Source organism: Caloenas nicobarica, chromosome Z (assembly GCF_036013445.1).
Source record: "Caloenas nicobarica isolate bCalNic1 chromosome Z, bCalNic1.hap1, whole genome shotgun sequence".
Taxonomy (NCBI): Eukaryota; Metazoa; Chordata; class Aves; order Columbiformes; family Columbidae; genus Caloenas; species Caloenas nicobarica.
In genome coordinates, this window is record NC_088284.1 from 103,338,164 (window position 1) to 103,352,771 (window position 14,608).

A 14,608-nucleotide genomic window follows, 5' to 3' on the forward strand; every position below is an offset into this window, starting at 1 on the left:
TCTCCTTCTCTGCAGACATTCCAACCCGCCTGGACACACCTTCCTGTGTAACCTCACCTGGGTGTTCCTGCTCTGGCAGGAGGATTGGACTAGATGATCTTCTGAGGTCCCTTCCAATCCCTAACATTCTGTGATTCTGTGATCACACCCTTTTGAGAGGGGGGAAACCGGGAAATTGTCTCCCCTTTGTCTCCCACATCACACAGGAAATGGAGGAGGAGGCACCTGTGTCGGTCGGAGCAAAGCAGAACACGTGAGCAGCTCAGAAACGCTCGATTGTTCTCACAGCACCCACCCAGGCGGTGATCCCGTGCCCGGGACGTGCCCTGCCTGCTGCCCGCACCTTGCTTGGTGGGACGCTCTGCCCCGTCCTGGGACGGGAGCCAGCACAGGGAGGTGTGTAACAGCCTCTCCTGCTGTTCTGAGCCAGAACCTGGAACGCTGCACACACAGGTCAGCCAGTCCCTGCTTCCAGCATAGTTCGGGGGTCTCTTTTTTTTTTTTTTTTTTTTTTGGTCCCTAATCAAAGGAGCCTTCTGCAGATGTAGCCGTTACAAAATTGTGCCATGACATTTGCGACAGGCCCTGTCTCCACTCCTGTGACAGGCCACGGGAACTGGCTGGCAGCCGTCGGTGGAGGTTCCTGCTCCTCAGGGCACGCTGACGTGGTGGCATCGGGCTGGCGCTGCAGGAGTGGATCACAGCGCGGGCAGGAGCCGCGTTCTGGACAATGGCAGGCCTGGAAACGGTCTGCAGCCACTCCTTACGCTAGACAAACTTTGAAAGGAAAAGCAAACTGAGTTTATTTGGTTAAACTGTATAACAAATTGGCACCTGTTTCTTGGAGGAGGAAAGGGGAAATGAGTTAACGTGCCAAATAGTTTTGAGACAAAGTGACTTTTACCATTTTGACAGTCCTGCATGATTGTTTCCTGGTTCTCTCCAGGCAGCAAGCTCCTCCGTCCAGTTAGCCCTAAAACCAACTTACACAGCTGTCTGGAAGTGATGCAGACTTTCAGATAAACTTCATCCTTTGGCTTTGCTGTCTTTGAGATGAGCATGAACTTGCAGTGACGTTCCCCTTTTTATCCCGCTCTCTGGGCAGAGTTGAGCCCGGCGTAATTCCACCCTTATTGCCTTCTGAATCTACATTCTCTGGTCTCAGGTTTTGATCCACCTATAGCCACGGTTGTCAAGGAATCACCCTGGAGTGGTTCTCTTGGTTGGGCAAACCCAGTCAGGTACAATACTGGGTCACCATATGCAAATGCCTTTCCTCTTGCCAAAAGTTAAGAAAAGTTTCATCACCTCTGAATATTATGACCTTGCATTCGTACCGGTTTAATAATATCTCTGTTCAGAGCTATTTGTTAAACAAGCTGTAAGTGGGGACAACGAATTAAGCTCATTAGCAGTTTGATACAGGCTAGATATGATGGCAGACAAACAGCCATGGGGAGAAAAGTGCATTTGAAGCAGATGACTCCTAAACTCAGCCTGCCAGGGTGACAGATGTGACGCTCTGGCCACGCTGGCGTTCTTGGTTGTCGCACTTTTGTTCCCTGCTGCTAAGCCTGGCCAAGGAGAGGTTTCCTCGAGTCTCTGTCTGACATGTCCTTACAGCCTGTTCAGCCCCAGGTGCAGCAGCAGCCTCTGTGCCCAGGCAGCCAGATGGCCAGCTGCAACCCACTCACTCCTTCATTAACTTTGTTTTTGGTTTTTTTTCCCCCTCTGTGGGTTGTTTCTGGGAGAAAGGGAGCTGACAGCATGTTTGTTTACATGAGATTGATTTGGCCTGGCAGCTCCCTGGGTCTATACTAAGAATTTTGAAGTGTGTTTGGGCTTTGTTACCACCATAAAAGGAGTAGAAGGTAAGAATCCAAGGGGATTTCTGGGATGTATCTAAAGAAGTTATGTAAGTAAGCAAGTTTATTGCAAATTGTATGCAGATGGGCAGCACACCAAACAAAGCTGATGGGGACAAACTAATCTGAGGCCTTGGTTACTGTGGGCTGTTGAGCTTCTACAGTGTATAATTAGCTTGAAACGCAGCTACAACAAATGCTGACCTGTAAGCAGCTCCTCTAAACCCTGTGGAGTTGATTGCGTGCATAAAGCTACACAATGTACGTAAAGAAACTGTTGGATGGAGGGTTGAAGATGTATCCCTCTGCGCAGAAGAAAATGCCAACCAGCATTATCACCTGATCTAGATTAAAAAGCAAAAAGGCGTAAAGAATCTGCAAGTAAAATGTCCAGGTCTAAAACTAACACTTTGGTAACAGACCAAAAGTAAATTCACCCTGCAGTCCGGAGACGTGAAACAGGTTTTACACTTGTTGAGCAGCTGCCTCCAGCAATGGAGCTGTGGCAGCACGTACATTGTGTTCTGCCGAGACTCCAGCTGAACACCAAGCAGGCTGGCAAGTGCCGAGATCCACCTTGCTACAGAGGACAAAAGCGTACTCTAGGAAAAGAGCAACCACAAGGGAGGGTGGGGAAGATGTACCAGGTCATCCAGTCTGAATATACAGAGGGTAGAAAGGATTAGATAATGGAGGCAGCCAAATAACAAAGGACAAATGATTATGGATTTTTTTTTCCCTTTGGAAGTATCAAGTCTGCAAGGCAGAAAGTGTGAAGGAGGGGAGATGCATCAGAGAAGAGGTGAAAGAGAATGATTTTGAATCAGAATGGTCTTAAATGTAAAGGATGAAGCACATTTCCTGCATCTGTCACTGAAAGGAAATCTCTCTAGATGGAGAACTTTTTAAAAATTACTTTGAGGCTATATTGCTTCTGACATCCGAGCATTTTGCAAAGCAAGGCTTTGGGACAAATGATGTCCATCTCACAGGCTACATTTGCACTGCAGAGACAAGGGCAGAGATGCTGCAAAAACATGCCTGGAAAATCACAGAGGTGCACCCTGCTATTTTGCATCACGGATTTTTTTTTTTTAATTATTATTTGTTGAATCAGATCCCAGATGAACAAGCAGAGTCCTCCCCCTGGTGGCAAGTAAAAAAGACGCAGCAATGATTTTTTATGGTCATGTCAATCAATCTAAGGCTATAAATCAAATAAGGAGCATCAGACAGGATGTATTTTTATTAGGTCAACCAAAAGAGCTGGGGAAAAAAAAGACAATTGTGTGAACTACAAATCCTTTTTCAGGGCTTGCATAGAATTATTTACTTTGAAGGCTGATACAACAAGAAAGTAGTTGCCTAGTTCAATTTCATGGTTAATTTATTAGACAATTTGCAACAGAAGCAGGGGATAAAACCTGTAGAATAACTTTTAGTAGCTGAGCAGGATAATTGTAATGTGCAATAATCTCATTATTTCCACTGAGTCCTTGTCTTTTAGTGCCCAATTGAGTTTTGGTGTCTAAAATCCCTTAAAGGCAGATTGGTCTGGAAAGTAAAATTCATAATGCTGCTGAACAGTAAAAATTCACTCAGTAGACAAGTCAGGTTTATTGTATATAACAATTTTCCACAACTAATGTCTTCAGATAGCTCTTCAAAAATTATCTGTAGAAAATTATGTTCATATGGGAAATTATGGCAAGTGCCTTTTGAACAGGATTTTTTCCTTTAGATTACTAATTTGGTGGATGAGGGGAGAGCAGTAGGTATTGTTTATACTTGCTTTAGAAAGGCTTTTGACACTCTCCCATAGCATCGTCATAGACAAAGTGACGAAGTATGATCTAAATAAATGGGCAGTGAGGTGGACTGAAAACAGACAAAACTGCTGGGCTGAGACTCGTCATTAGTGGAGTATTCCTGGCGTCAATACTTCACATCTTCATTAACGACCTGGATGAAGGGACAGAGCCCTGCTCTCAGCAAACTAGCAGATGATACAAAACTGAGGAAAATAGTTGATAACCAGATGGGTGTGCTGTCATTCAGAAGGACCTCAACAGGATGGAGAAATGTGCAGAAAGGGGAGTCAGGAAGTTCAAGAAAAGGAAACCTGAAGTCCTTCACCTGGGGAGGAATAATCTGTGCGCCAGGACAGGCTGGGGACCGACAGCAGCTTTGCAGAGGAGGACATGAGAGTCTGGGTGGAGAACAGGTTGACCACGACCCAGCAATGTGCCCTCATGGCAAAGGCGGCCACGAGCATCCTGGGCTGCAGTAGGAAAACCGTTACCAGCAGAACAAGAGGTGATTTTTTTTCTCCTCTATTTTTCCTTTCAGCTCCAGTAGATAAACTCTAGGTATTACCCTGCCCTCAACAGTATAGGTAGTATAAGAATGGCTGAATTATAATTACATGAAAAGCAACTGTTGTTTTTTAATTATAAGGAGAAACCTTCTTCAGCTGTGACATTCAACATTAATAACCACTGCAACATAAACAAAAATACATCCCCCCATCCTTAAGAATGGAAAGCTGTGCCCTTTACCACAAAACACCATCTGCATGCTTATGTTTAAAAAGGTTTAATTTTCACCCTGGTACAAAAATACAGTACAATGTGATGGCAAGGCATTCGCCAGAAAACATTCAAAGAATAAAAGAGGAACCCCCATAAAGCTTCAACATAACCCACCCTCACTTGGTAAAACAATCAAAAGGTGAGTGCACAAGGAAAAAGTGAAATTTCTGCCCAAGGGCAAATAAAGATGAATCACACGCAGTTTTACACAAAAATATGTTTGCAGAGCTAATAATTTCACATGCTACTTGGACATTCATTGAATTTACTCTATAATACTTGGCTTAGTGGCAGAGTTCATGGTTTGGGATGTCTAGAAAACACCTGGCCCAGGAACATGCCCCACTCATAGGAATCCCCAGTAAAAACAATGGGATCACATAATATGAGTGAGTAAAGAGGGACCCAACCCTGATTAAGCGTCAAAATGTTGGCTACTTCTAGTTATTCCAATCACACTGTTTGTCCTCAAATAATGTTTTACCCTACACACCTCCCTTTTAACACCAAATATTAGTGGACTTTGCACATTACCTAATTGCAAATAACCATCACAGCACAAACTGCCAGACAGAGGAGGAGATAACACTGTAATTGATGCATGTGTGTGAACCCCAAACAGAGTTTAGCCTAACATTGTTGACAGGAGAATTATGTCCCTCCGGTGCATCTACATTCTTGGTCTGTTTAATCATTTCCTTTTAGAGTTTTGAAGTGATGGAAAAGCATCATTCAGTATATTCATTATAGTTCATCTCCCAGGTGTTTTTGTTTGAAAGCATCACCTGTTAGCTTCTCCTGGGCCTCCTTCATCCCGTGGACAACTGAAAGATAGAGAGACAGCAACTGTTAATCTAAATACGAAAACATCAAGGTGTCCTGGTAATGGTTTATAAAGTAACACAGTTACAGAATTTAGAACTACAAATTAACCTGTGGAAAAACAAAACAACAGTCCTGTGCTCTCTTCCCAACTATTTGTAGCTGGATCATGAGAATTGCATGATTTTCCTTGCCACAACTGGAGACAGAGTTTAGGTCCTATACACATTATAGTAGGTATTAAGGTGAGCTGTGATTCTGAACATGGTTCCTCTCAAGGCACAAGAGAATCACTCACATTGTATCTAACAGCTCCCAGTTATGCTCTAAATCAGGAATGTCAAAATCATTGTCACCAGGGGCCCCATCAGCCTCACGGTTGCCTTCAAAGGGCCGAATGTAATTTTAGGACTGGATCAATGTAACTACTTCTACATACAGTCCTAAAATTACATTTGGCCCTTTGAAGGCAACCACGAGGCTGATATGGCCCCCAGTGAAAATTAGTTTGACACCCTTGGTCTAAAGTATTGTTTTTCTTTATTCAAAAGTGAAAAGCATGTCCTTCACTCAGGACACTCCCAAAGTTTCATCTCACTAAAAATGCACTTCAACCTACATTGCACATACCTTGATCAGCATTGGTATAGAAATACTTGTAGCTGGGGTTTCCTTTCTCATTTATGATTTCTGGGTGGACTTTTCCACTGGGGTCTATGAAACAAGAAATCAAACAGGAAATGTAGGTGGTAGCCTGACACAGCCCTGTGAGTGGATGCAAGAGCTGTGGGTGCCTTACCCATGAAGAGGATTCTGGGAATGTAACCTCCATCAGGGCTGAAGGCTTCATCCTTTGGCTCTTCATCATCCTTCCAAAGCAAGACAGGAGAGGGAACGTATTAGCAAGGTATTTAACAAAAGACAGCGCGCATTTTAAAGAAACAAGTTATTGCCTTCAGATTTCATTTACCCTGACACTAGGCAACTGCAGTATCTTCTGCTCTCAAAGGAAAGTTATTTTTAACTAAACAAGCATCCCTTGTGAAAATAATATTTTTTCTGTTTTGTCATTTTGCATTAAATGCTCCACTTTGCTGTAGGCATGTTATATCATGAGAGCATGAATATAAACTATTTTATTGCAGCAACGGTACAACTTGTTAAAGAGACAATGGCACAGACCCAGGTTTAGAAACACAATTAAAATAACCAGACTGGAGAAAATTCTTTCTAAAACTATCAGCTATATCAATCAATCCTGAGTACCTATTCAGGAGCCCAGGGTTTAGGATGCAGACAAAACAGGATGCAACTAGTTAAGTTGGATTCTAAATGCTTAATTTGTTTACTAGGCAGTAACAAGGATACGAATCAGAGGACAGCCTACCTCAAGGTTGACCATAACAAAATTATGGGCAAGTTCAGAGATCTCCTTGGATTCAGCAAACTTCGGCTTTAAAGCTAATTAAGGGAGAGGCGAAAAAAAAAATAAAAGGAAGACATAGGTAAAGACGGTGGAAAAAACCTCAGGTTTTCAGGTCAGCATCAAAATCTCAGCTCCATTCCTCCCTCTGGAGAGCTGGTACTTTTCAAAAAGCAGCAAGTAAATGGAATATATGTATCAAACTGCTCAAGCCAGGCTTAGAACAGTAGGTAACTGAAGCAAACCCTGCTGAGCAGCCACATGACGAAGCCTGGCCAACAGACATACGTGGTCATGTTCGAATCAATGGAACAGAAGCAAAGAGCTCGCTGTGAACCACTATTCTCGCTCAACCAGCTCATCCCTTAAGCTCGGCTTACTTGTTTGCGATACTGAAAGAGATAAAGCCTCACCTTTGAAAAACAACCAGCTGAAAGTAAGGCAGTTTACACTTAATTCTTGAAGATCATTCATTCTGTTCCATTTTTTAAAACAGGAGAAATTGCAGCCACTACAGAAGTGCAGTATTACAGCTGTTAGTCTGTGGGCATTTAAGCACAGTTGGCAGTGCTAACAGCTAAAGCGGTGTGATACTATACAGCTCTAAATGAAATACAAATACTGTTAGCTACATGTTGAATGCAAAGCTCATGTTTCTCATGGTTACATGATTTGTATACAAGATTTCATTTGAAATTTCAGTGAGCTCTAGTATTAAATATACTTACCTTTGCAAGCTCCACACCAAGACTTGTGGATGATAACCATAAGAGGCAAACCACTTAAAAAAAAAAAAAAAAGACAAAGAAAGTTTATAGTTGAGCCTCTAAACCAAATTCTATTACATGTGCATTTTAGCAGACAAGACTTCTACAAAGTGAACTGCCTATTTTACATCAATTTTACCTTTCTAACAAAAAAGTGATACAACTACAGGTGATTTTTCTTGCTGTTGAGCACATCCAGGTAGTACAACACCTCCACATTTCTGCATATGGAAGTCCGTACCAACACTGTCATTGTTTCTACCATCTAACAGTGGAACTGGTGAAAGCTGACCAGGGCAATAAACTGAAAAGACTAAGAACAAGAACCAGGCATCTCATCCCTTTTCTCTTATCAGTAAACCCCTTACGCTATGGAAGAGCATCCAAGCGAAGACAGTAATAATGATAAAGGTTCCAGAACAGCAAGAACATTTTAACACTAGGTGAAGAAAAAGAAGGAATCAAGAAAGACACACAAAGAACATACTATATGGATACTTCTTTCAGGATATGCCAAGCAAACTTTAAGCTTTCTGCTACTGTAAACTCGGTTATCATTTTGGGGTTAAAAATAAAGGGAACTTCTCACAAACAGAAGTTACAAACACCTTTGCACACGATAGCAACTAAATTACTAGCAGAACTGAAGTACAAGTTTTTCTTGAGCTGCAGATAGATATGAAAGGAAATCTCTACTTAGCAGCATTCAGTTATGGCCTTCAGAACCAGAAGGGACGGAGAGGAAGCAATTAACATTGAGAGTAGTTCAAACAGAAGTCTGCCATTCAAAATTAACCAATATGTCATCATCTTCTTTACACAGGACTCTGTTCGCAGTTAGGAGCAAGAATACACATAGCCCTGGTAAAGCTTGTATTACATCACCAACCTCTCCCCTGATGATAAAAAAATTATGTGGTTGGTTGTTTTGTTTATATTGTTTCCATACAGGCCAACGTGATTTTCAAAGCAGATTTTAAATGGAAGTGCTCGCAGTCCTGAAACACCAACTCTTAGCCAGTGAGAACTCACAGAATTTTTAGAGATACTGAATGTATTTTCTCACCTTTATTCTCTTTACTTTGACTGGGAAAGTAAACATGTACATCAAAACATTTCTGTAGTCATTTGTAAGTTCTGCAGTGCATAAGCCCACCCAGCAGCCTGTATGTCAGATAAAGAGCCACTGTAACTGAAGTAACCCTTCCTGCTGCACTTTCCCATTTCCTCCAAGGTAGAATTACACATACAAATAAAATCAAAAGCCACAATTTATTAAAATGAAGGACGAAGCATCCACCAGAAAGTGAAAAGTTTATATAAGCTATATATGCGGTATAGCAAAGACTGAAAGTAGTTGAAACTAAGTGCAAAACTAAGTTACCCATCACGACTCATACAGACACTGATTTTTAGCTCATTCTTCCAATGACAGCACTCATTCTGAAACAACTAGTGTTTTTAAAAGGTGTTTAATTATGGCCTTGTAGAGAAAAGACATAGAAAGTTATTTCAATAAAATAGTCTTGCAGTAAATTAAGACTTTACTCCATTTAAGGCACACATTTTATTGTTAAACCTGAAACAGAGCAATTTGAGTTTGCTAGGCCAGCGCCATTCTGTTGCACAGAGTTTGCAAATCTACCTCTTGGGTCCAGCAGAATATTTTTCAACAGTCACACCCTAAAAAAACACAGCCTGTTTCAGTTCTGGACCTGAAGTGTCCTCTGCAGTTTGACATTACCCAGAGACAGCCTTGGAAAAACAATCTTCTTATTCAAGACATACATAGAGCAATGCAGAAGGGAAAAGTTTTCCCTACGGTCACTGCTTTTTGGGCTCTCGTGTTCAGTCAGTATGTGATTACTGGGGTTTAGGTCTCCATGGGAGACTTCACTTGCTTGGGGATGCAACAGCAGCTGTTTTCAAAAGACGCAAGCGAGGAGAGAGCCGGGGCAGGGGAACAGCATCTCCACAGATCCTTTTAGCGATACAGCTTGCTCAGCTGCTGCAGGGACGCAACATCCATCTCCCCAGAGCTGCTGTTGCTGCAGGATCCGATAAGTGATGGGTGGGACCCAAGCTCCTTGCGGTGTGCGGCCAGATGGCACGTTCGTACTGTTGCCAAGTACTTCGGGACCGGCCCACGGCCACCGCTGCGCGTGGCGCAGGTGACAGCGCTCACTGGATGCTGCGGCTCAGGTACTGCAGGAACATGCTGGCCAGCTGCGGCAAGTTTTCATCGCTGGGCTGCATCTTGGTGTAGCTGATGAACTGCCTGCGCAGCCGGCTGAGCTCGGCCATGCTCACGGGCCGGCTCAGCACCAGCCCTTCGGCGGCGCCGGGGACGCGAACCACCTCCCCGGGCTGCGCGCCGCTGCGCTGGGCGGCCATGACGGCGGCCACCACGTCCTGGGTGGCGCGGTCGAGGTGGTGCAGGAAGCCGCAGGACTGCAGGGGCTGGGCGCGGGTGGCGCGGTGCGGCGGCGGCGGGGCGCTCTCGAACAGCGCGGCGCGGATGTCGGCCAGCGGCAGCGGCTCCTCGCCGTGCGCCGTGAAGAGCGGCCGGTCCCAGCGGTTGCGCGGGTCGGGGGCCTCGAAGGGCGGCTGTTCGGCGCCGCCCGCGCAGTGCAGGACGCAGCGCGCCGTGCCCGCCTGCCGCGCCGCGCAGTACAGCTCGTACCGGATGCTCCGCAGCTCGTTACCCGCGTCCACGATCACCACGTCGCGCCGGCTCAGCAGCCGCTCCACCTCGGCCCGCAGCGCGGCCCGGCCGCCCTCCGGCTCGGCCACGACGTGCGCCCGCCGCTCCGGCCCGCCCAGCGCCTCCCGCAGCTCCGCGGCCCGGCGGCTCTTGCCGCTGCCCGGCGGCCCGCACAGCACCACCAGCGGCATCCTCCCCGCGCCCGCCCCGCCGCCATTCTGACCCGGACGGCGACGCCGGCTGCTTCCGCTCGGGTCACCCGCACCCCGCCCCCGGGCAACCGAGGCCCCGCCGAGCCGCCGGCAGCCGCGGGAGAGCCCCGCGGAGCGGCTCGCAGCCCCGGCTCCCGCCCGGGTTCGTCGCAGCCGTCCCGGCGCGTCCCCACGGCGAGCGCCCCGGGGGTGCGGGAATCGCCTCGCTACGGGACATGCCCGGCACAGGGACACGGGGACACCCTCCTGCTTAAAAACGCGGTGGTACCGCGGTTACCCCTGAGAACCAGACACCCAGTAATTGTACGAACGCCGGATCCCCGCCCTTGCCCACAAGGAACCTAAAAACCGGCTGTTCCCAGCATCGCCTCCACATTGCACTATTTACGAAACTGAAATTTCCTAGACCTGGCTCTCATGCACCTCACTCGCTCCACAACAGATAATTCCATATAACTTTTCATCTCCTGACCTAAGCTCAGACTTAGAACAAATATCTGCTTTTTAGGTCTGCCTGCCTTTTCTTGGTGGTTTGGTTTTGTTTCTCCCAATCCTCCAAATCACACTCAAAATGCTGCAGGACTCCAATCAGTGACCAGGTCTGTGGTTTTGGCACCAAAAGGAGAGCGCGTGTTACAGCAGAAACGCTCATCCTGCCTCAACCCGAGGGCTCACCCTCCCTCTTTCACTCCTCTGTCTAATTTTAAAGCCTCCTCTGCTTCATTGCAGAGTAATGCCAGTGTTATTCCTGCAAATAGTGGAATTGTCTGGGGTTTTTTTGACAGGTATATCAAATAAATACTAAAATACCCAATTATAAGCACTTGTAGAACTTTTGAACTGTAGCGTTTGGGTCAGTTTGGTGTCTACACTACAGTGCAGAACTTGCCAGATGGATCCGTTTGAGCGCAAATCCAATTAAACAGCAAACCCAGAAGGCAGGATGAATTTCTGCTTATGTCAGCATTGTCAGATTTAGGTTACAAATTTTAAAATACTAGTGGAATTTATAAGCATACCATTTTCCTCCTCACATTCTAACAAGAAACATAAGAAATTCTGAGAAAAAATGTGTCAAAATGTCATTTTTTACCTTTTCATGAGACAGTGTTCTTTTTAGAGGTAAAGCTTAACCCAGAAAAGGTTCCACTTAACTTACCAGTTCTCTACAGTTTGAAATGTTCGGACTTTTTTCTGCAGAACAAAATAGTTCTCTCATGCCACATTAAGGCCTCATCTATAGGGGCACACTGAATTTTACGGAAGCTATTAGCACTGCCAATTTCAAGAGGATTGAGTACAACTTGAACACCTGTTGTGGGGTCGAGATCTGTATCTTTCTTCACTATCATAAATACACAAAAACATTTTCTTCTCCAAAGACAAGTCAGAATTCCAACCACTTAACCAGACTGCAGTGTTTAAAACTAGGTCATGCCTCAGCAAAGTTAACAAAACTCTATTTTCTAATAAGCTATCTGAACACTCTCCTAAACTACCTTCATGTTTGTTACTAATTACTACTTTCTGTGGTTAAATTTAGGATTGATATAGAACCTTTGTGAATGTTTTTAAAGACACTTTTCTGTATTTAAAACTCGATAACATACCTGGCTGCTGCCTCTTTCTTCCCATCTTCTAGTGTTCTCCAATGAATATGATCTCCAAAACCTGCCAAGAGGAGGTTTATAAATGCTGCAAAATTTAACATATCAACTAATGTGAAAGCAGTCCAACCATTAAGAATATTTTCAACTCATTTTGTATTCTTTTTTTTTTTAAAGCAAACTATAATCCCAGTTCTGGAAAGACTTCCGCAAATACTTAACAACCTACATAGTCTTAGGAGGAATCCCACTGAAATTAATTAACAAAAACATGCCACACTCATGAATATTTCTATGTATATGCAAATGACACCAAAATTCCCCAAATAGAGATTAAAATTGAAGAGCCTTCTGATTATTCCCCTTTCTTTTTCAATCTGTGAACATTTATTAACTGGTTAGTGACAACTTAAACATGTCAGTGTTTGGCTTCCTAAATCCCACTGAATGTGAACCAAAGCGAAAACTTAAAAATTCCTACACCAACATATAATTGCTCTAGAACTATTCTGCTAAGTATTACTGCTGATGATAATACCATTGAAGAGTAAGAAGGGACATAATTACACAGATTTCTGAATGCTACAGTGACTGAACAATCCAGGAGATATTTTATCCCATACCCTGATAAGTCTTGTTATGTCAGTTAAGAGTGAGTGGATGTTTAACAGACCCAAAACACGGGCTGCTGGTTTTTCTGACCCTGTAGCCAATCCAGCACTGTCTCCCATGGCCGAAAGCCACACAGAGAGCTGAGACAGAGGAGATCCAGGAACTGCTGGCAGGGGAACTGCCCTGGAAAGGCTCCTCAGAGGTCTCACCCCTCCAGTAACACAGGGCTGTGCTGGATGACAAAACATCAGCCTCGCTTGTCCCATCGCTGAGGGTTTGGATTAGTCAGCAGCCCCGGGTGCTGAGCGGGACAGATTTTGGGACCTACACAGGGGTCAGGAGCCACAGGCTGCCCAGTGCTGACACAGGGGAAAGTGGACATTGTGTCTGGTAGACTACTACGGCAAAGAAGCTGGAGAAAGCCAAAAACAGGGTCAGCAAAAACTCGTGGCATCCTAGTTCAGCATCCGGCAGGCTGGAACAGTTGGCACAATATTTTTATTACCTTATCTTCTCTACTGATATGAACAACTGTGAACGTATATGATGCAACACATCAAATATTTAGTTATGCTAGCAGTAAGGTGGGGATGCCTTGTCCATGTCCAACGACACACGAGGAGAAGCTGCAGAGGCAGCTTCAGGCACAAGGTGACGTTTGTACCAGCTGAACATAGTGGAGCAAAAACCAGTTGGATTAGCATGTCATGTTTACTCAGAATATTGACATGTGAACTATTTCAAAAGCCAACATGTTAAACCAGGGAAAACCTTCTATTGTTCCAGCTAGGAACCGCTTTTGGAAAGCTTTTCTTTTTTAAACTAAAACCCACTTTGTGGCGAGCTTTGGCATATTTTTAAAAGCGCGGCGCAACAAATTACGTAGTGTTTCTTTTGAATGGGAGTCATCTGAGGAATCATCTGTAAAAGGAGCGGGGGATGGCTGGGATCCACACCACAAAGCTTTGCTGCCACTGATCACGCTGTGCTACCACCAGCCTCGAAGAGGAGATTGATCCCTGAGGACAAACTAAAGCCACCACCCTGGGGGGGAAGCTCAGGGGCCTGGTGCGCCCTGGCTGAACCAGGTTTAAACACGGTAATTACACAAGGAGAACCCGGGAGAGGTGAGGAGAGGTCAGGAAGGAAAAGCGGTCCCGAGGGCGGGAGGGAAGAGCCATTCACCGCCTGCCAGGAGCCGCGGAGGGGCCGGCGGAGGCGGGGCAGGGCCGAGCGGGCCCCTCAGCCCCGGGCGGGGCGGGGGGCACCGAGGGACCGCGCCCCCCTCGGGCCTCCCACACGTGAAAACGGGAACCCTCGAAAGGGCAACTCCTCGGGGTTTAGGCGGAACAGAAGCACCGCTTGAAGACATCCCCCCCGTTTCAAAGCCCCAAGCCAGCGGTCTCCCCCAAACCGCGGCTGCAGCGTCAGGCCGGCCCGGCCTCCCCCCGACCCCCTCCCCGCCGCCCGGGGCCGTTCTGCCGCTGCGGGGAACCGGCCCGGCCCCCGCGCACCCATTCATGGCAATGGCAGAAGTTGAGAGGAAAGCCCGAAGGAAACGTTTGCCTGACCCTTTCCGAGCCCTCCCGCGGCGGAGGCTGCCGAGGCCGCCAGCACCAGGCACAGGCAGAGGACGGAGGCTGCGGCGGGCTGAGCCTTCATGGTGCGGGCGCGGGCAGCGGCGGCACCCGGGCTGCTCCCCGAACCTCCCGGGCGGGACCGGACCTGCTCAGGTGATGATTTTTTTTTCTTTTTCTTTTTTTTTTTTTTTTTTGGTAAAGCCCAGGAAGTGATGTGAGGCGGATGTGGGCGGTGCGGCCCCTCACCTCTCGGCTCGGAGGGGCGAGGGGAGGCGGGGAATGGGGCGCTGCGGGGGGGGTTGCTCTCCCCGGCTCTCTGGGGGGCTCAGCCGCCTCCCCCTCGGTCAGAGGAGCTCGGTTCCGCGCGGGTAGCCGAGGCCTCTGGGGCAAGAGACCTCAGTCATATTAGGTCCCCAGAACCCTGT

General features: G+C 46.4%; 2 protein-coding genes across 2 annotated transcripts; both read right to left on the reverse strand.

Moving 5' to 3' along the window:
• Window positions 1-4,444: 4,444 nt before the first annotated feature.
• On the reverse strand, window positions 4,445-14,346 carry TXNDC12 (thioredoxin domain containing 12). Its single transcript, XM_065656810.1, has 7 exons — window positions 14,175-14,346; window positions 11,995-12,055; window positions 7,430-7,482; window positions 6,666-6,739; window positions 6,078-6,147; window positions 5,909-5,992; window positions 4,445-5,280 (listed from the first exon to the last, which is right to left on the reverse strand). The coding sequence occupies exons 1-7, from the start codon at window positions 14,263-14,265 to the stop codon at window positions 5,201-5,203; spliced, it is 513 nt and encodes a 170-aa protein (XP_065512882.1). The 5' UTR covers window positions 14,266-14,346; the 3' UTR covers window positions 4,445-5,200.
• On the reverse strand, window positions 8,195-10,395 carry KTI12 (KTI12 chromatin associated homolog). The gene has a single exon (XM_065657099.1). It carries the CDS (start codon window positions 10,361-10,363, stop codon window positions 9,650-9,652), a length of 714 nt encoding a protein of 237 aa, XP_065513171.1. The 5' UTR covers window positions 10,364-10,395; the 3' UTR covers window positions 8,195-9,649.
• Window positions 14,347-14,608: the final 262 nt, after the last annotated feature.

Bases quoted from the DNA above. Each gene is read 5' to 3' on its own strand.
- TXNDC12 (XM_065656810.1), bottom strand. From the start codon at position 14,265: ATGAAGGCTCAGCCCGCCGCAGCCTCCGTCCTCTGCCTGTGCCTGGTG. The intron at 7,483-11,994 runs GTATGTTATCGA...TTTTTTTTTAAG, and splicing joins AAGAAAGAGGCAGCAGCCAG to TGGTTTGCCTCTTATGGTTA. The intron at 5,281-5,908 runs GTATGTGCAATG...TCTATCTTTCAG, and splicing joins CTATACCAATGCTGATCAAG to TTGTCCACGGGATGAAGGAG.
- KTI12 (XM_065657099.1), bottom strand. From the start codon at position 10,363: ATGCCGCTGGTGGTGCTGTGCGGGCCGCCGGGCAGCGGCAAGAGCCGC.